Here is a 14260-nt window from a genome sequence, read left to right on the forward strand (position 1 = left end):
TAGCAGAGGAGTGACAGGATGGAAAGTCCAAAGACAGCAAACAACCTTGACAATTCTCACCTTGATATCAAGCAAGCTAAGAAGGTCCAGATGACCAGGGAACAAAACAAAAACAGCAATATGTTTCCACGAATCCCTTGGCAATGATTGACTGGAACATATCACTGTTAAAATAATGACGGCACAGAAAAGCACTGCATGGTTGCAACAAACCAAGAGGTTTTTTTGTATTATTGTGTGAAGCCCATTAACTTAGTAAAATCTGAAAACAAAACAAAACAAAAAACCCCCCTCGAGAATTGCCATTGAAATTTGAGGCATTATAAATGATTTCCATTTTATCATTGGTGATTGGTGATTATGTGCTATTTATGCCAAGGTGATATTTCAAAGTACTTTGCATGGAATCCATTTGCTCACTACCAACTTAGGTATGTTTTCATACCTAACAAACGTTTTCAGGTAATGAGAGGAGGCCTGAGGGTAGAAGACTTAAAAAGAGAATTTATTCCCCCAGCCAAATTGTGGCAGGAACTCAAGTAACAAGGTTTAAAATAACTACTCCACCAGGCACAGCCTGAAGCCAGATGGCATCTGAACTCGGCTTCCACGCTCCCACTAACCAGATCTGTTTATTCTAAACTTGCAGGCCTTCCCTCAACAGGCAAGGGCCAGGATCAGGTTTAAAATAGAGAAGGAAAATGGCTGTAGGTGTATTGGCAAAGTCTTTTTCAGAGATAGGCTTTTCTTCTTCTGTCCTTGGATGGGTACTATGTTTATTTTAGGCAAAGTTAAGAGGTTTTTTTTTTTTTTTTTGCCTTTAAAAAAACACACATCTACAAATGTGTGCTCACAAATGCTCACCGACTTGCTGATGCCAGTGTTTGAAATTAGAGAGGCTTACTGAATTTCAAATGAAGTGATTAGAGTGAATAAGGCAGTATAGTTCATCTCCCATAGGATACAGAAAGTAAGACTGGGACAAAATTCTCTACTAACTCTTAAGAAAATTAACAAAGACATACCAAAGAATGGTGGTTGCTAGTATTGCTAGTATTTACACACACACACACAGTTAGTAGAAATCCATTTAAATTACTTATAATAGTGATCCACGGAGTAAACACGATTAATCTGGAAATTTTTGGTCTTCAGGGAAGTACTAACAGTTCAACAGTCGATTATTTCAAGAAGGTGGCTAAGAGAGCAGGGTGTGCAAGAAAGGAAAAATGTATGGAAATATTCATAGAATAGAAATGAGACTGGGCGTGGTGGCTCATGCCTGTAATCCCAGCACTTTGGGAGGCTGAGGTGGGCAGATCACCTGAGGTCAGGAGTTTGAGACCAACCTCGCCAATATGAAGAAGCCCCATCTCTACTAAAAATACAAAAATTAGCCAGGCATGGTGGCAGATGCCTATAATCCCAGCTACTCAGGAGGCTGAGGCAGGAGAATCATTTGAACCTGGGTAGTGGAGGTTGCAGTGAGCCGAGATTGTGCCATTCGACAAGAGCGAAACTCTGTCTCAAAAAAAAAAAAAAAAAAAGACATGAGAATTTGGAAAGGCATTTAGAGATATAGTCTAACCTCTTCCTCTATTCCTCTATGAAGAAATCATTCTCCCAAATCCCTGACTGTAGGAACTTAGTCTAATTTATAAATCATAAGAATTCAATCTATTTTTCCACTAAAATTGTTCATGCACTATCCTTGGTAGAAGAAGAAAGGACAGAAAGCCAGGGCTGAGTGCCAGGGCTCAGAGAATTGGACCCAACAGAAAGTGGGATGTAGGCCTTCTTCTCAGACCGCGTGGAAAGGTAGCTGAATCCACTTCCTGGTTCCTTCTAAATGTGGGGAAGTGACCTGTGAATGGCAGCCCTGCATGGTAACAACAGAGGATTATAAGAACATTGAAGAATAATTCCTAAGAGCCCTCCCTCTAGGACAGAGTGACAGACTTCATAGTGATAGGCCACGCAGAGGGCACCCAGGCAAGTGCACAGTGACCCTAAGACATGCCGAAAGGTACTAGGTATGACTTTATGCTCATCTCACGTGCATGCTCTTTAAAAATAAAGGTCAAAACCCCTTTATTTAAATTTAAATTCTTACAACCCATATTCTAGCAAGATTATACATACTGTTATTACAGGGCGTTCCCTTTTCTCATTCATTTAGCAAATATTTATTGAGGTCTCTATGTGATGTAACGGTGCTGGCAAAACCAGGTCGAATGCAGAGTGTACTGCACAGTGAATGAATATAAATCACACATCAGTTACACACACCAGAAGGGGACTCTGAGGAGCTCTGATTGACACACAGACCATATTTACCTGAGCTATGACATCTGAGATTGAGGCACATCCCACCAGGAAACTGTATTTGTGTTTTAAGAGAATGCCAGCATGGGTCCATGCCTGCCAGAAAGAAAAGAATTTGGCATGAGATACACCTTCAGGATTATGCTGTTTCTGGTTGTTGAGATTTACTGGGCATTCCTGAAATACACTTTATACCCCCTCAAAGCCTTAGCAGCCCAGGTCTGATAAATCTTTGGTTGGTAAAATTACTGTAACTTGATCTGGTGGCTGGCTCCATGTTAGAGTTTACAGTGGAGTGAAGGACTGCACGCAGGTATTTATTTAGTACCAATTGTATGTAGACTAGTGCGCTATTAGGTTTGTATGCCTGGAGGGAAAGCTGAAGGAATACCAAGAATGGAGGAAACACAATCTCTCTCTCTCAAGCGTCTCAGTCCCAAAGTAGCATCCTTCCCATGTGATGCAGATCATAATGAGGGCTCTCATTTGGGTCTGAGTTATTACAGTCATTACCGGTGCTCACTGACTGATTAGGGTCTACTGTTTTCTTGCCTTCAAGTTTGGGCAGGATCTGACCTGACACTTTGGGAGATGAGGAGGAAGGTGCTATGAGGGGAGCAGACGAAAAGCCCGAGGAACAGCAGGTCTGGAGAAGGTTTCAAGTTCATGACGGGCTCTGTTTAAGGATCATCCTTCTTACCTTCAAGGTTGATTTGGACTGACACAGAAATGACATTTCATCTGAGCTACACACAATGAGGCAAGCAGGGTATATTCCCCAGGTCCATGTCAAGATTTTGTAGAGCAACAGCCAATTCCCTGCCCATCTGCAAACACAGCTGTGGGCTGGCTTTGTTGTCTGAAAGCCACCGTACAATAAGCTTGCTGGCTTTAAATATTCTCTCTCCAACCAATATATCAGCGCCATGCTGCCAGGGGTGAAGGGGTGGGGAGGGAGGAGTTGATCTGGTCCTTATAAATGTTCATTATTTTCATTTTTATAAGCCATCTCTTGCTGTTATACCAGGGTCTCTGGGGGAACTTACAGAAGAAACATGGAAGAAAAGAGTACCAATTACAAATGTTCTGGTGTTCTATTTGATTTCAGAAACTCTCTTATGGCAAATAAATATAGCTAAAGGGACATGGAATACCAGGTCCTTAAGAATCTGCAATTCACTTTTACTAACAGTCCTGAGTTCCTGGAATTCACCATATAACTGTAATTCTTCTATGTGTGTAGATTCCCACTTCAACACAGATGGGAGGACAGACCTCAGAGCAATGGCACGGACCTGTCCAGGAAGCTGGGCTTCGACTCTTTAGGGACGTCAGAAAGGCCACCTCCTTCAGTTCTCTAACTGGGCTACCACCATGGGCTAGTTCAGGCACCGCAGGGAAGCCAGTTATGCACTTACATCATGCATCTAACTGCATATAAACTTGAGGTGGGGGTGGTAAAAAAAACTATACAGACTAACATATTTTTAAGTCTCCTTCCAAGAATAATTCAAAATGGAGCCAAAGGAAAGGGTTTACTTTCCAGCATTGGACCTTATTGGAATATATATATATATATATATATATATATTTTTTTTTTTTTGCTAAGTCTTTTTTATATTTATAAGACAGCAGAAGAGAATGAAAAGCACTGTTTAAGCACTCCTCAGAATCATGACAAAGAATTTATGGAAGTGGGCAGCCCTGAGCTAATGGGGTGAAGCTGGTTATTAAAATAATGAAACCCTACCAGTATGTTCAACAGATTCTTACTCTAAAACTGTGGGTGTCTGTGCCACACAAGTGGTAAGTTTATCAGAAAGTGATTCTGATCCTTTGATCCTGAGTATATCAGAAAAGAACTGTTTATCTGCATCAAAATTTTCAAATGGGCTTTCCTGCCACCTACCAGAACTTGTGGCAAAATTAAATAAATTGACAAGATGGACTGGTTAAAAGTCAACAGACAATTGGAACCTGAGTACTCTGATGGTGGTATAGCTGCTACGAAAATCAGTCTGCTAATTCCTCAAAAAATCAAAAATCAAATTTCTGTATGATCCAGCAATTCCACTTCTGGGTATATACCCCAAATAACCAAAAACAAGGACTCAGATATTTGCACACTCACGTTCATAGCAGTGTTAGTCACAAGAACCCAAAGGTGGAAGCAACGCAAGTGTCCATCAGCTGACGAACGGATACACAAGATGTGGCCTAGACATTCACTGGAAAGTGACTCAGCCTTAAAAAGGAAGGAAATTCTGACACCTGCTACTACATTGTTAAACTCTGAAGACACGCTCAGTGAAATAAGCCAATTACAAAAGGACAAACGCTGTATGATTCCACTCTTTTGAGGTATCTCAAGTAGTCCAATTTGTAGAGTTACAAAGTAGAATGGAGGTTGCCCAGAGCTGGGGAGGGGGCCGAGGAGGGTTACTGTTGAATTAGGATAGAATCTCAGTTTTGCAAGATGAAGAGTTCTGAAGATTGGTTACACAATAATGTGAATGTACTTCCTGCCATTAAGCTGTACACACAAAAATAGCTAAAATGGTAGATTTTATATTATGTATATTGTACCACCAGTTAAAGAAAAAGAAAGAAAGCCAACGATCTTCTCTACTCACCATTGCGTCCATGAAAGGAAAGGCAGCGAGGTACAGGAAGGCCCTTCTCGTCTTGCTCCCCACCGACTCGTCCACATGGTGCAGTTTATTGATAATGTAGTATCCTAAATCACTATAAGCTGCAAAGTGTCGAAAGGCATATGTGGAAATATTTAGAAAAGGATATCTTTATATTCTTTTTGTTTCAAAAGCTTAAAAACAATTTTAAATGTAGTATTTGTTCGTCATAGAAAAATTAGATAAGCAAATAGAAAAAAATCATCTACAATCTCATCCCTCTACCCAGAGTGGGTCACAGCCAATGAATGCTCTGGGTTCTAATCACCAAGTTCTTTTATTGTTCTGTGTTTTAACGTAAAAACGAGATTGTATTCCACATACTCTTTTGTAAACCATGAACATCTTTCCATGATATACTTCTACATTTTATTTCTTTGAATTCCCTTCAATGAACTGAATTTCTTTTTGAGAGTTTGCTTGGTATCAGCTTGCCCAGTCTCCTATTGCTACACAGTGAGGTGGTTTCCATCATTTTGATACTACAAAAGAATGCTTGGTGGCTAGGTTTGAAGCTAAATGTTTACACATATTCTTAATTATTTACTAAGAGAAAATTTCTAGATGTTAATATGCCTTTCCATAAAACTTTAAAGCTAGCTTTTTCACACTTGCCAGTTCTTTTATTTCACTTTTTGGGAAGAGGGTGGCAACTTAGGGTATAGTCCTGCACCGCTGGAAAATGACATTGCGGAGCTGCTTTTGTAGTCCTTCCAATATCAGAATTTGTTACCAGTGACTAGAACATAGGCACTCAGCCAGTACGGGCTGAATGAATGCATATGTGTCAAATAGGAATAGGGAAGAAGGAGAAAGGTCTCCTAATGTATAAGGAATCCTGACAGATATTATTAGCAAAGGTTAAATAAAATATTGAGCTATTTTTTCACCTCATTGATAGAAGTTTAGATTATATATAAAAATAACAGGCCAGGCATGATGGCTCATGCCTGTAATCCCAGTACTTCAGGAGGCTGAGGCAGAAAGATTGCTTAGCCTAAGAGTTTGAGACTAGCCTGGGCAACATAGTGAGACTCTGTTTCTAGCAAAAAAAAAAAAATTTAAAAATTAGCCTGGCATGGTGGTACATGCCTGTAGTCCCAGCTACTTGGGAGGTGGAGGCAGGAGGATTGCTTGAGCCCAGGAGTTCAAGGGTGCAGTGAGCTATGATCGTGCCACTGTACGTCACCCTAGGTGACAGAGTGAGACCCTGTCTTTATAAGAAAGAAAAGAAAAAAGAAGAGGAGAGGGGAGGGGAGGGGAGGGGAGGGAAGGGGAGGGAAAAAAAGAAAAGGAAAGGAAAGGAAAGGAAAAAGGGAAGGGAAGGGAAGGAAAGGGAAGGAAAGAGAAGGAAAAGAAAGACAAGAAAATAATAATCTTCAGGTTTTTCACAGTGTCTTACGAGTGTTTTAACAGTAGGTGTGCCTACTATTTTCATTCTCTTACAACTATGGATATTAGAGGTGGGAGTAAGTGGTTTCAAGGGGTGGGAAGCTGGAATGACTACGATCTTCAGAGAGTGAGGTGGGGCAGGTCGGGGAGAGTGCAGGAGGAAAGCTCCTAGTCCTTCCAGGCAGGGTAGAGGTGAACAACCAGAAGGTCAGCTGCCAGGTAAGAAAGGTGCCAGGTGTGGTGGTAGCTGGGCCATCAGAACCACTGAGGCATCAAGAAGAGAAATCCAAGAGAGGGCATGTCACGTGGCAGAAAGAAGAGAGACCTGGGAAGATGGGATTAGTTATAGCAAGGGACATGGATGGAAGGAGGCAGCCGTGATGTCCCTGTCGTTTGGATCAGAAGCTGTGCAGAGATGAAAAGGGGATTAGTAGAGGTTTGACCTGGGAAGGCAGGGAGGGAGAGCTCCTGCCTGATTTTGCAGCCAGGTGAGAATTGCATTTAGACATGAGCTAAGCTGGCTGAAACACAAAGCCAGAATGAAGATGTTACTTAATCATACAAATGATCTACTTTGGGTGCTGAACTGTGGAAATTTTGTTCAAAGTTTATTGTTGCTGCTGCTGTTTATTTGTACACGTGTTTTCATTCAGTCAACAAATGTTCACTGCTCAGGGATGTGCAAGGAGACCATCCTGACCTTGCCCACATCACTGTCCCCACACCCACCTCTCAGCTGAGGCCACTGGCAATGGTAAAGGCAGCTGTGCCAGGCGAGTAGAGCAACGAACACAATGCCAAGTGCAAGAGCACAGGGCTGGCTAGGAATAGCTCATGAGCTAAAATCCCCTGGTGAAGGTTACAGTCACTATAAAACACCAGCTGAGGGGACTTGACTGCCATGGTTGAAGCTGGGGACTATGGAATTGGTGAAAGGGCAGTGTTGTAAGCTGAACTATGTCCCTTCAAAATTCAGATGTTGAAATCCTAACCCCTGGCATCTCAGGATGTGACCTTATCTAGCAATAAGGTCATTGCAGATATAACTGGTTAAGTTGAGGTCATACTGGAGTAGAGTGGGCTCTCAATCCAATGACTGCTGTTCTTATGAAACGGATATTCAGATACAGAGGTAGATGCACACAGGGAGAACGCAGTGTGAAGATGAAGGCAGAAACCGGGGTGACTCCTCTACAAGCCCAGGAATGCCAAAGATTGCCAGCAAACCCCCAGAAGCTAGGGGAGAGGCCTAGATGACAGTCTTCCTCATATCTCTCAGAAGGAACCGCCCCTGCAACACCTTGACCTCGGACTTCCAGCATCCATAACTGTGAAATGCTCAATTTCTGTTGCTTAAACCACCCGGTTTGTGATACTTTGTTACGGCAGCCCTGGAACACAGGTACAAGTGGCTTCTGAGAGAGGGAGACAGGCTTATTTTCATGTTAAACTCTTGGGTGGCAGGAAGATCAGATGGGACATGTGAGTTTCAGCAGCTGAGAGCAGGGCATGCAGTCTGCATGTAGCGCCCAGAAATAGAGATCAATACACATAAGCTTCTCCCTGTTGAGAAGGAAAAGAAACTCATCTGAGTAAGGGCATCCCCTTTAATTATCAGACCTAGGGATGCACTGAAATGTGACAATGTGTGACAGCAGTCACATCTCACTCCCACCTTGAGTGAATAATGACCTTGAAGCCACTTGCTATGTGCGCTCCAGATGAACTGATGCCAAGTAGCCATAAAATGCCATATGCTGGACACCACAATTCATACCCTATACCGTAAATCAATGAGTATTCCCGTCAAGCAACTTCGTGTCAGACCATTCCTTGTCCCCTTTTGCCTTTTTTTTTTTCCTTTGAGACAGAGTCTCGCTCTGTGTCGCCCAGGGTGGAATGCAGTGGTGCAATCTCAGCTCACTGCAACCTCCACCTCCTGGGTTCAAGCAATTCTCCTGTCTCAGCCTCCCAAGTAGCTGGGACTACAGACGTGTGCCACCACACCTAGCTAATTTTGTATTTTTAGTAGAGATGGGGTTTCACCATGTTGGCCAGGCTGGTCTTGAACTCCTGTCCTCAGGTGATCCACCCGCCTCAGCCTCCCAAAGTGCTGGGATTACAGGCGTTAGTCACCGCACCCAGCCCCTTTTGCCTTTAAAAACCTGCTTGTAACAAAGGCCGAAAGGAGCACTCCCCAAGGCCACTGGGAAGCGTGTCCCAGGTGACAATCCTCAATCCTGGCCCAAATAAACTCTCTATATAATTTAACCTCAGTTTCTTAAATATAGCTACTTATTACAATAGTTTAACAGAAACATCAAAAACAGTGCCTTCATGCAGAGTAACTGGGGTAAACATGTAATATTTATGGGGTCTAAGGGACTGCTGGGGCGTTCGCCATCCATTCTCCTGGGGATGAGCCCAGCCCAGCTTTCTGGTTGGGTGAGAAGGTGTCCCCAACTCTTGCCTCCTTCAGCATCCAGGGCTTGTCCTAGCTCCCTTGGTTTCAGAGTACTGTGGGACCTATGAGGCTTGAGGCTGCCTTTGCTTCTTTTAACTTCTTTTTATTTCAGTCTCTTCCTCTTTCAGCTACTCCGGGAGATATTTGGAGGCCAAGGGAAGAAGCTTTTCCTCCCAGATTTTCTAACTTCCATCTACTCTTCCCCTACATGATAGAGGAGTCTGATTATAGCTATAGAGGTTAATTCTACCCTGGGAGCTGTGAGTATAAAATCCCAACAACTGTTTTCACCCACTCTGTTGGGGCGACTCCCTCCCTCCCATGCCCCTGAGCTATTTCCAGCTAGAGCTATTGGGGGGGGGTGGGGGGGTAATTTGTTTAAAGTGATTTGCATAGAGTCCATAATTACCAGGCTAGCTGCCTTAGCAATATTTAGCAACCTTCAGCTTCTATAAACCGCCTTACCAAGACTGTTCTAAAACAGCTTGTATTCCTTATGAAGAGCAGAACATTACAAAAAAAATTAAACAAGGTTTTTGAACAGATGTAAACAAATTTTATGATATTGCAACAGCAAGAAGACACTGACTTGACCTGTTTACAGGTGGACAGCTTTGACCCTCCTAAACAAGGGACACAGAAAGTGCCCTTCAGATCCACGGGTCCACTGACCTCAGCCAGCCAGGGCCATGGGCTCTTTCTGAATCAGTGGTTCTCAAACCTGTTCATCCAGGAGCTGTTACAAACCATAAAATGTTAATATGAACCGAAATAAGTCTACATACATTTTTCCATATCCAATAGGCAAATCTGAGAACCATTAATCTAATTCAAATTCCCAAGTCCTCAATGTTTAAAAGTCTCACAGGTACTGTTGTTGACCCACTGTGACCAGCTTGCGAGGCTTTTCACGGGAGCAGGTAATTTCACCCCTGTGCTTCTAGGGTATCATTTCCAAGGTATGTGTGTTTACATGGCTGATAGGCCATATTTAAATCACTTCGATAAATACACGTTGAGTGACTTGTATGCATCAGGTACTGCACACACTAACACAGCTGTGAAGAGGACAGTTTCCTGCATATGGGCTGGGACACAGACATTTAATATCACCCATCTATAATCTACACTAGGCAACACTTGTCCAGTGTGGGGGATGGGGGGCATAAATATCACCTAGGTCTTGAAGAGATACCATAAACCCATGCACAATGTAAGTAAAGTAATTGTGAAATTTTAACCCAAGTACAAGAATTCTATCTCACTGGCATCAAGACTTGGTGGAGTGGGGTTCAGAATAATTTATTGCAGGAGATCTGCTTCTTTCTAGAGAACATTTCTTATTCATGTTTGAATTCTCAGGATCTAGCCCAGTGTGCTGATTGAATAAATGTTGAAATCCATAACCCCCAAAGGAAGTGACTGGGAGGCTGGGCACAGTGGCTCATGCCTGTAATCCCAGCACTTTGGGAGGCTGAGGCGGGTGGATCACCTGAGGTCTGGAGTTCGAGACCAGCCTGGCCAACATAGTGAAACCTCGTCTCTACTAAAAATACAAAAATTAGCTGGGTGAGGTGGCAGGTGCCTGTAATCCCAGCTACTTGGGAGGCTGAGGCAGGAGAATGCCTGAGCCTGGGAGGCGGAGGTTGCAATAACCCGAGATCACACTAATGAACTCTAGCCTGGGTGACAGAGCGGAAAATAAATAAATAAATAAATAAATAAATAAATAAATAAATAAAAATAAAAAAAGTGACTGGGATATACTGGTAGCAAAAACATCCCTTGAGTCTTCCCTCCTACTTATATCCCCACTCTTTGTCACATGATTTGGCAGTTCCTCACACCAAAAGTTAGGCTCTATTCCCCTCGCCTTGAATCTGGGCTGGCCAGTGATCTGTTTTGGTCAGCAGTGTGCGGTGGGAGTGATGGTGGGCCGTTCTGATTCCTGGCCTCAGGGAGCCGTCATGTGTGCTTCTGTCCCTTCACTTGGAGTGTCACCACAGCCATCTAAAAAAGCCCAGGCAATGCTAGTGGAGGATGAGAGACTATGTGGAGGAGAGTTCAGCTGTCCCAACAGAGGCCATCTAGGCTGGCCAGATGTTCGCCAACAAGGAGCCCACCAAGGTCAGCAGAGCGACCTCCTGGCCCTCAGCTGACCATAGAGGCCTGAGCCTAGTCAAGTTCCAAAGATCCACCCAGCCAACCTGCAGTCTTGCAAACAAAAATAAATGCTTGTGTTTTGAGCCACTGAGGATCGGGGTGGTTTTTTACATGACAATAAATTGTGAGACTATACTGACACTGTCTGTTCACTCCCAGCACCCTCGTTGGTTTAAATTATGGCAAATTATACTAATTCACCCTTTATAGAGCTGGTTAATAATCCATGAATAATGGGAAAGTTTGAAAAGAGAAGTCTGGCAAACAGAACTGGTCCAGAAATTATTCCAATGGCTCACTGGAAGAGCACAGGAACCTGCAGTTTTGTTCCCCTGAATTCTGCTGACTACCCAGGAAGCTTCATAACATGGCAAGGGCCTTACAGGTTACTGTCAAGAATAAACGTGTAAAGAAAGTTAAAATCCACAGCAGCGGTTTCGACATCTTCGTGAATTAGGAGGTTAGGCAATACTAATTTCCACGCATGTGAAATTAATTTGGACCCAAATGGAACCAAATGCAAGGTCAGCACGCTTTCCTCCATGCAGCACAACCACTGGCCTAAATGAAGGTGTGGTGATGGCAAACCCCGGGCTCTGTACTCTTCGTTTTTGTTTTGTAACTTAATCTAGCAGGACAATGCAGTTTTAAAAAATGGTGTCTCATACATGGGTCCATGACAGAAGTCGTGGCTATGGTTATGCTAAAAAAGAGATACTTGCAGCTGTTCAACAAGGGCCAAGAAATACTCCCAAGGCTTGTACAATTTGGGTATCTAGAGCCAGGCTATGGGTGTGCATAGTATGGACAGTAACTCTTGTCCAGTGGATCTTCTAGACTTCAAATCTCTCAGTCCAACACAATTCCAAGTGTCTGCTCTATTGGCTCATTGCACAAAGTTTGCCTGGGTGGGAAGAGTTGCTGGGCACATTCTCTGGGGCCATCTTTCCCGCACAATCTCCACCAAGCATTCCCAGGGAAGTGTCTGAGTGGTCAGTGGTATCTAACCCAGCCTTGTCTGGGGAAATCCATTACCAAGCACAAAGTTCTCAAAGATGGGAGAATGCCTAGCTCAATAGTGGGGTCAAGAAAAAAAAAAAAGAAAAGAAACGTAAGGAAAAAGAATTCCTTAACTACAGTAAATCTAATGAAAAGGACCTAGTAGAAGGTTCTTTCCTTTATTGGGGCAAACCCAATGAATGAGGGATGACACTACAAAAGCTTTTAGTGCTCTTTGACCTGAGCCTATCTCAATCATCCTGCTGTGACCCATTAACTGATGCACAGAGGGGACACTGCGTTAGTGAAAGTGAGAAGCTACATCTGCAACTGATTTTTCAGAGCTGGCAATGTCCACATTTGAAATCCCTTCTAAGTGAAGAAGACCCTCCAGGGATTGGTAAATTATTAGTAAATAGTGAAAAGTATGAAGTGTCGAAGTTCATCCAGACTGGGGGAAAAAAGTCTAAGATAGAGAACATCACGTTGGGATGATTTTAGATGGCTATAGCAAAATATTCATTATAGTGCACAGGGCAAATTCTTGACTCCATTTTGTATCAAAGATAAGGAAAAATTAGACAGTGTTGTGCTGGCCAGGTGTGGTGGCTCATGCCTGTAATCCCAGCACTTTGGGAGGCTCAGGTAGGCAGATCGCTTGAACTCAGGAATTCAAGACCAGCCTGGGCAACATGGCAAAACCCTATCTCTACAAAAAAAAAAATATAAAAATTAGCCAGATGTGGTGGCATGCATCTGTAGTCCCAGCTACTCAAGAGGCTGAGGTGGGAGAATTGATTGAGCCCACGAGTTCAAGGTTGCGGTTAGTTGTGATCACACCACTGCACTCCTGGCTGGGCAGCAGAGCAAGACTCTGCCTCAAAAACAAACAAACAAACAAACAAACTGAAGAAAAGTGCTGAAATGCAATTCATCCTTCAGAGGCGGTTAAGAAATGACTCAATCCATGAGGCCTGTCCCAACCCCAAAAAGAAAGAATCTCTTCCTGCTCTATGCTCTCACATGTCGAAAATAAATGCCTTTGAAAAATTAGAAGAACTTGCTAAAAGGAAATAAATTCATTAAGGTGATGGGAAACTAGCACTTAAAGAAATGTTGAAGGCAATTCAACTACTTTTGCCTGGACAAAAGAATAGAAAGAAATTAGTTTAAACCTAGATGTATCTGATTTATATTCCCACTCTGTGAATTCAGCATGTTGAATTTATAATACAAAGCTTCCTGTACTTACTGTAGGCCCCACCCAGGAGCTGTACATGTAGGGAATATATGCTCATTTCAATATCAGCCCAAGCAAATATAATCAGGAAGACTGCTTGAAATCATACAATGGCTTTTCGAGTCAAATATACTTGGAGTATTTCCTTTTCTGTTTTATCTATGTCAGTGTTCCCCTGTCACACACATAGTTATCCAGGAGCTGACTGCTGAAGTAGAAATGTAAGTAGCTGTTTTCAGCATTACTAGGAAATGAAAATGGGTGTAAGCGTCAAATATAGGTGATGCATAGAGACTGCCATTGGAAGGGCAACGTTCAGTGACATAGGAAAGTGGTGGGAAGAATGGCTGGGGGGTGGAGAGAGAGCAACATCCCATCATGGAGCTTGTGGCCACGATTATGGGAAACAAAATGGGCAGGATCTGGATATAGAAAAGCTTACAGGATTACTAAAAACAGAGGCAGAAAGGTGAACAAAGATGCCCGACGTAGCAGATGGCAAAGGCAAGAGAGCGGCTAAAGACTTAGGCAGAAAATGGTAAGGAGGCCAACACTCTAGAAAAGGGTACATCATTAAGATCTGATTTTCAGATGTTCAAAAGAAATTCATATGTGCTTTCGTAGCAACTGTGGAAAACATTTGTTTGGTGGATGGAAAAATGCTGTGATTGCAAAAGTATAAAAACTAATAATGATTATTAAATATATATGAGATACAGAAAACCATTTTGGTTTAAATTTAAAATTTTATAATTCTATTTTAAAATTGAAAAACTAAAATGACATTGATTTTTATTTTAATGACCACATTTTCTTCCCGACAATTGCAATAACACGGGATGCTTAGCTTTTCTCTTCCAGAATTACTGACAACTGATAATTAGCTGTTTAGTCCCAAAGTTTCATCCAACCATGGCTAAATAGGGAATATTGGATTATTTATAAGTCCAAGTAAAAAAAGAGCTAGTAACAAAGGGAACTCATTTG

At 42.6% G+C, this 14260-nt stretch overlaps 1 protein-coding gene across 1 annotated transcript in view; it reads right to left on the reverse strand.

The window, feature by feature from the left end:
* ANKH (ANKH inorganic pyrophosphate transport regulator) overlaps positions 1-14260 on the reverse strand; it is a 160684-nt gene that overhangs the window by 43806 nt on the left and 102618 nt on the right. Inside the window, exons 3-4 of the mRNA XM_003821942.5 lie at positions 4959-5077; positions 2338-2421 (exon numbers count right to left, since the gene is read on the reverse strand). Coding sequence (XP_003821990.1) covers positions 2338-2421; positions 4959-5077 — 203 coding nt within the window. The remainder of the gene's footprint in view (positions 1-2337; positions 2422-4958; positions 5078-14260) is intronic.

The sequence above is a fragment of the Pan paniscus genome, chromosome 4 (genome assembly GCF_029289425.2).
Source record: "Pan paniscus chromosome 4, NHGRI_mPanPan1-v2.0_pri, whole genome shotgun sequence".
In the NCBI taxonomy this organism is placed as follows: Eukaryota; Metazoa; Chordata; class Mammalia; order Primates; family Hominidae; genus Pan; species Pan paniscus.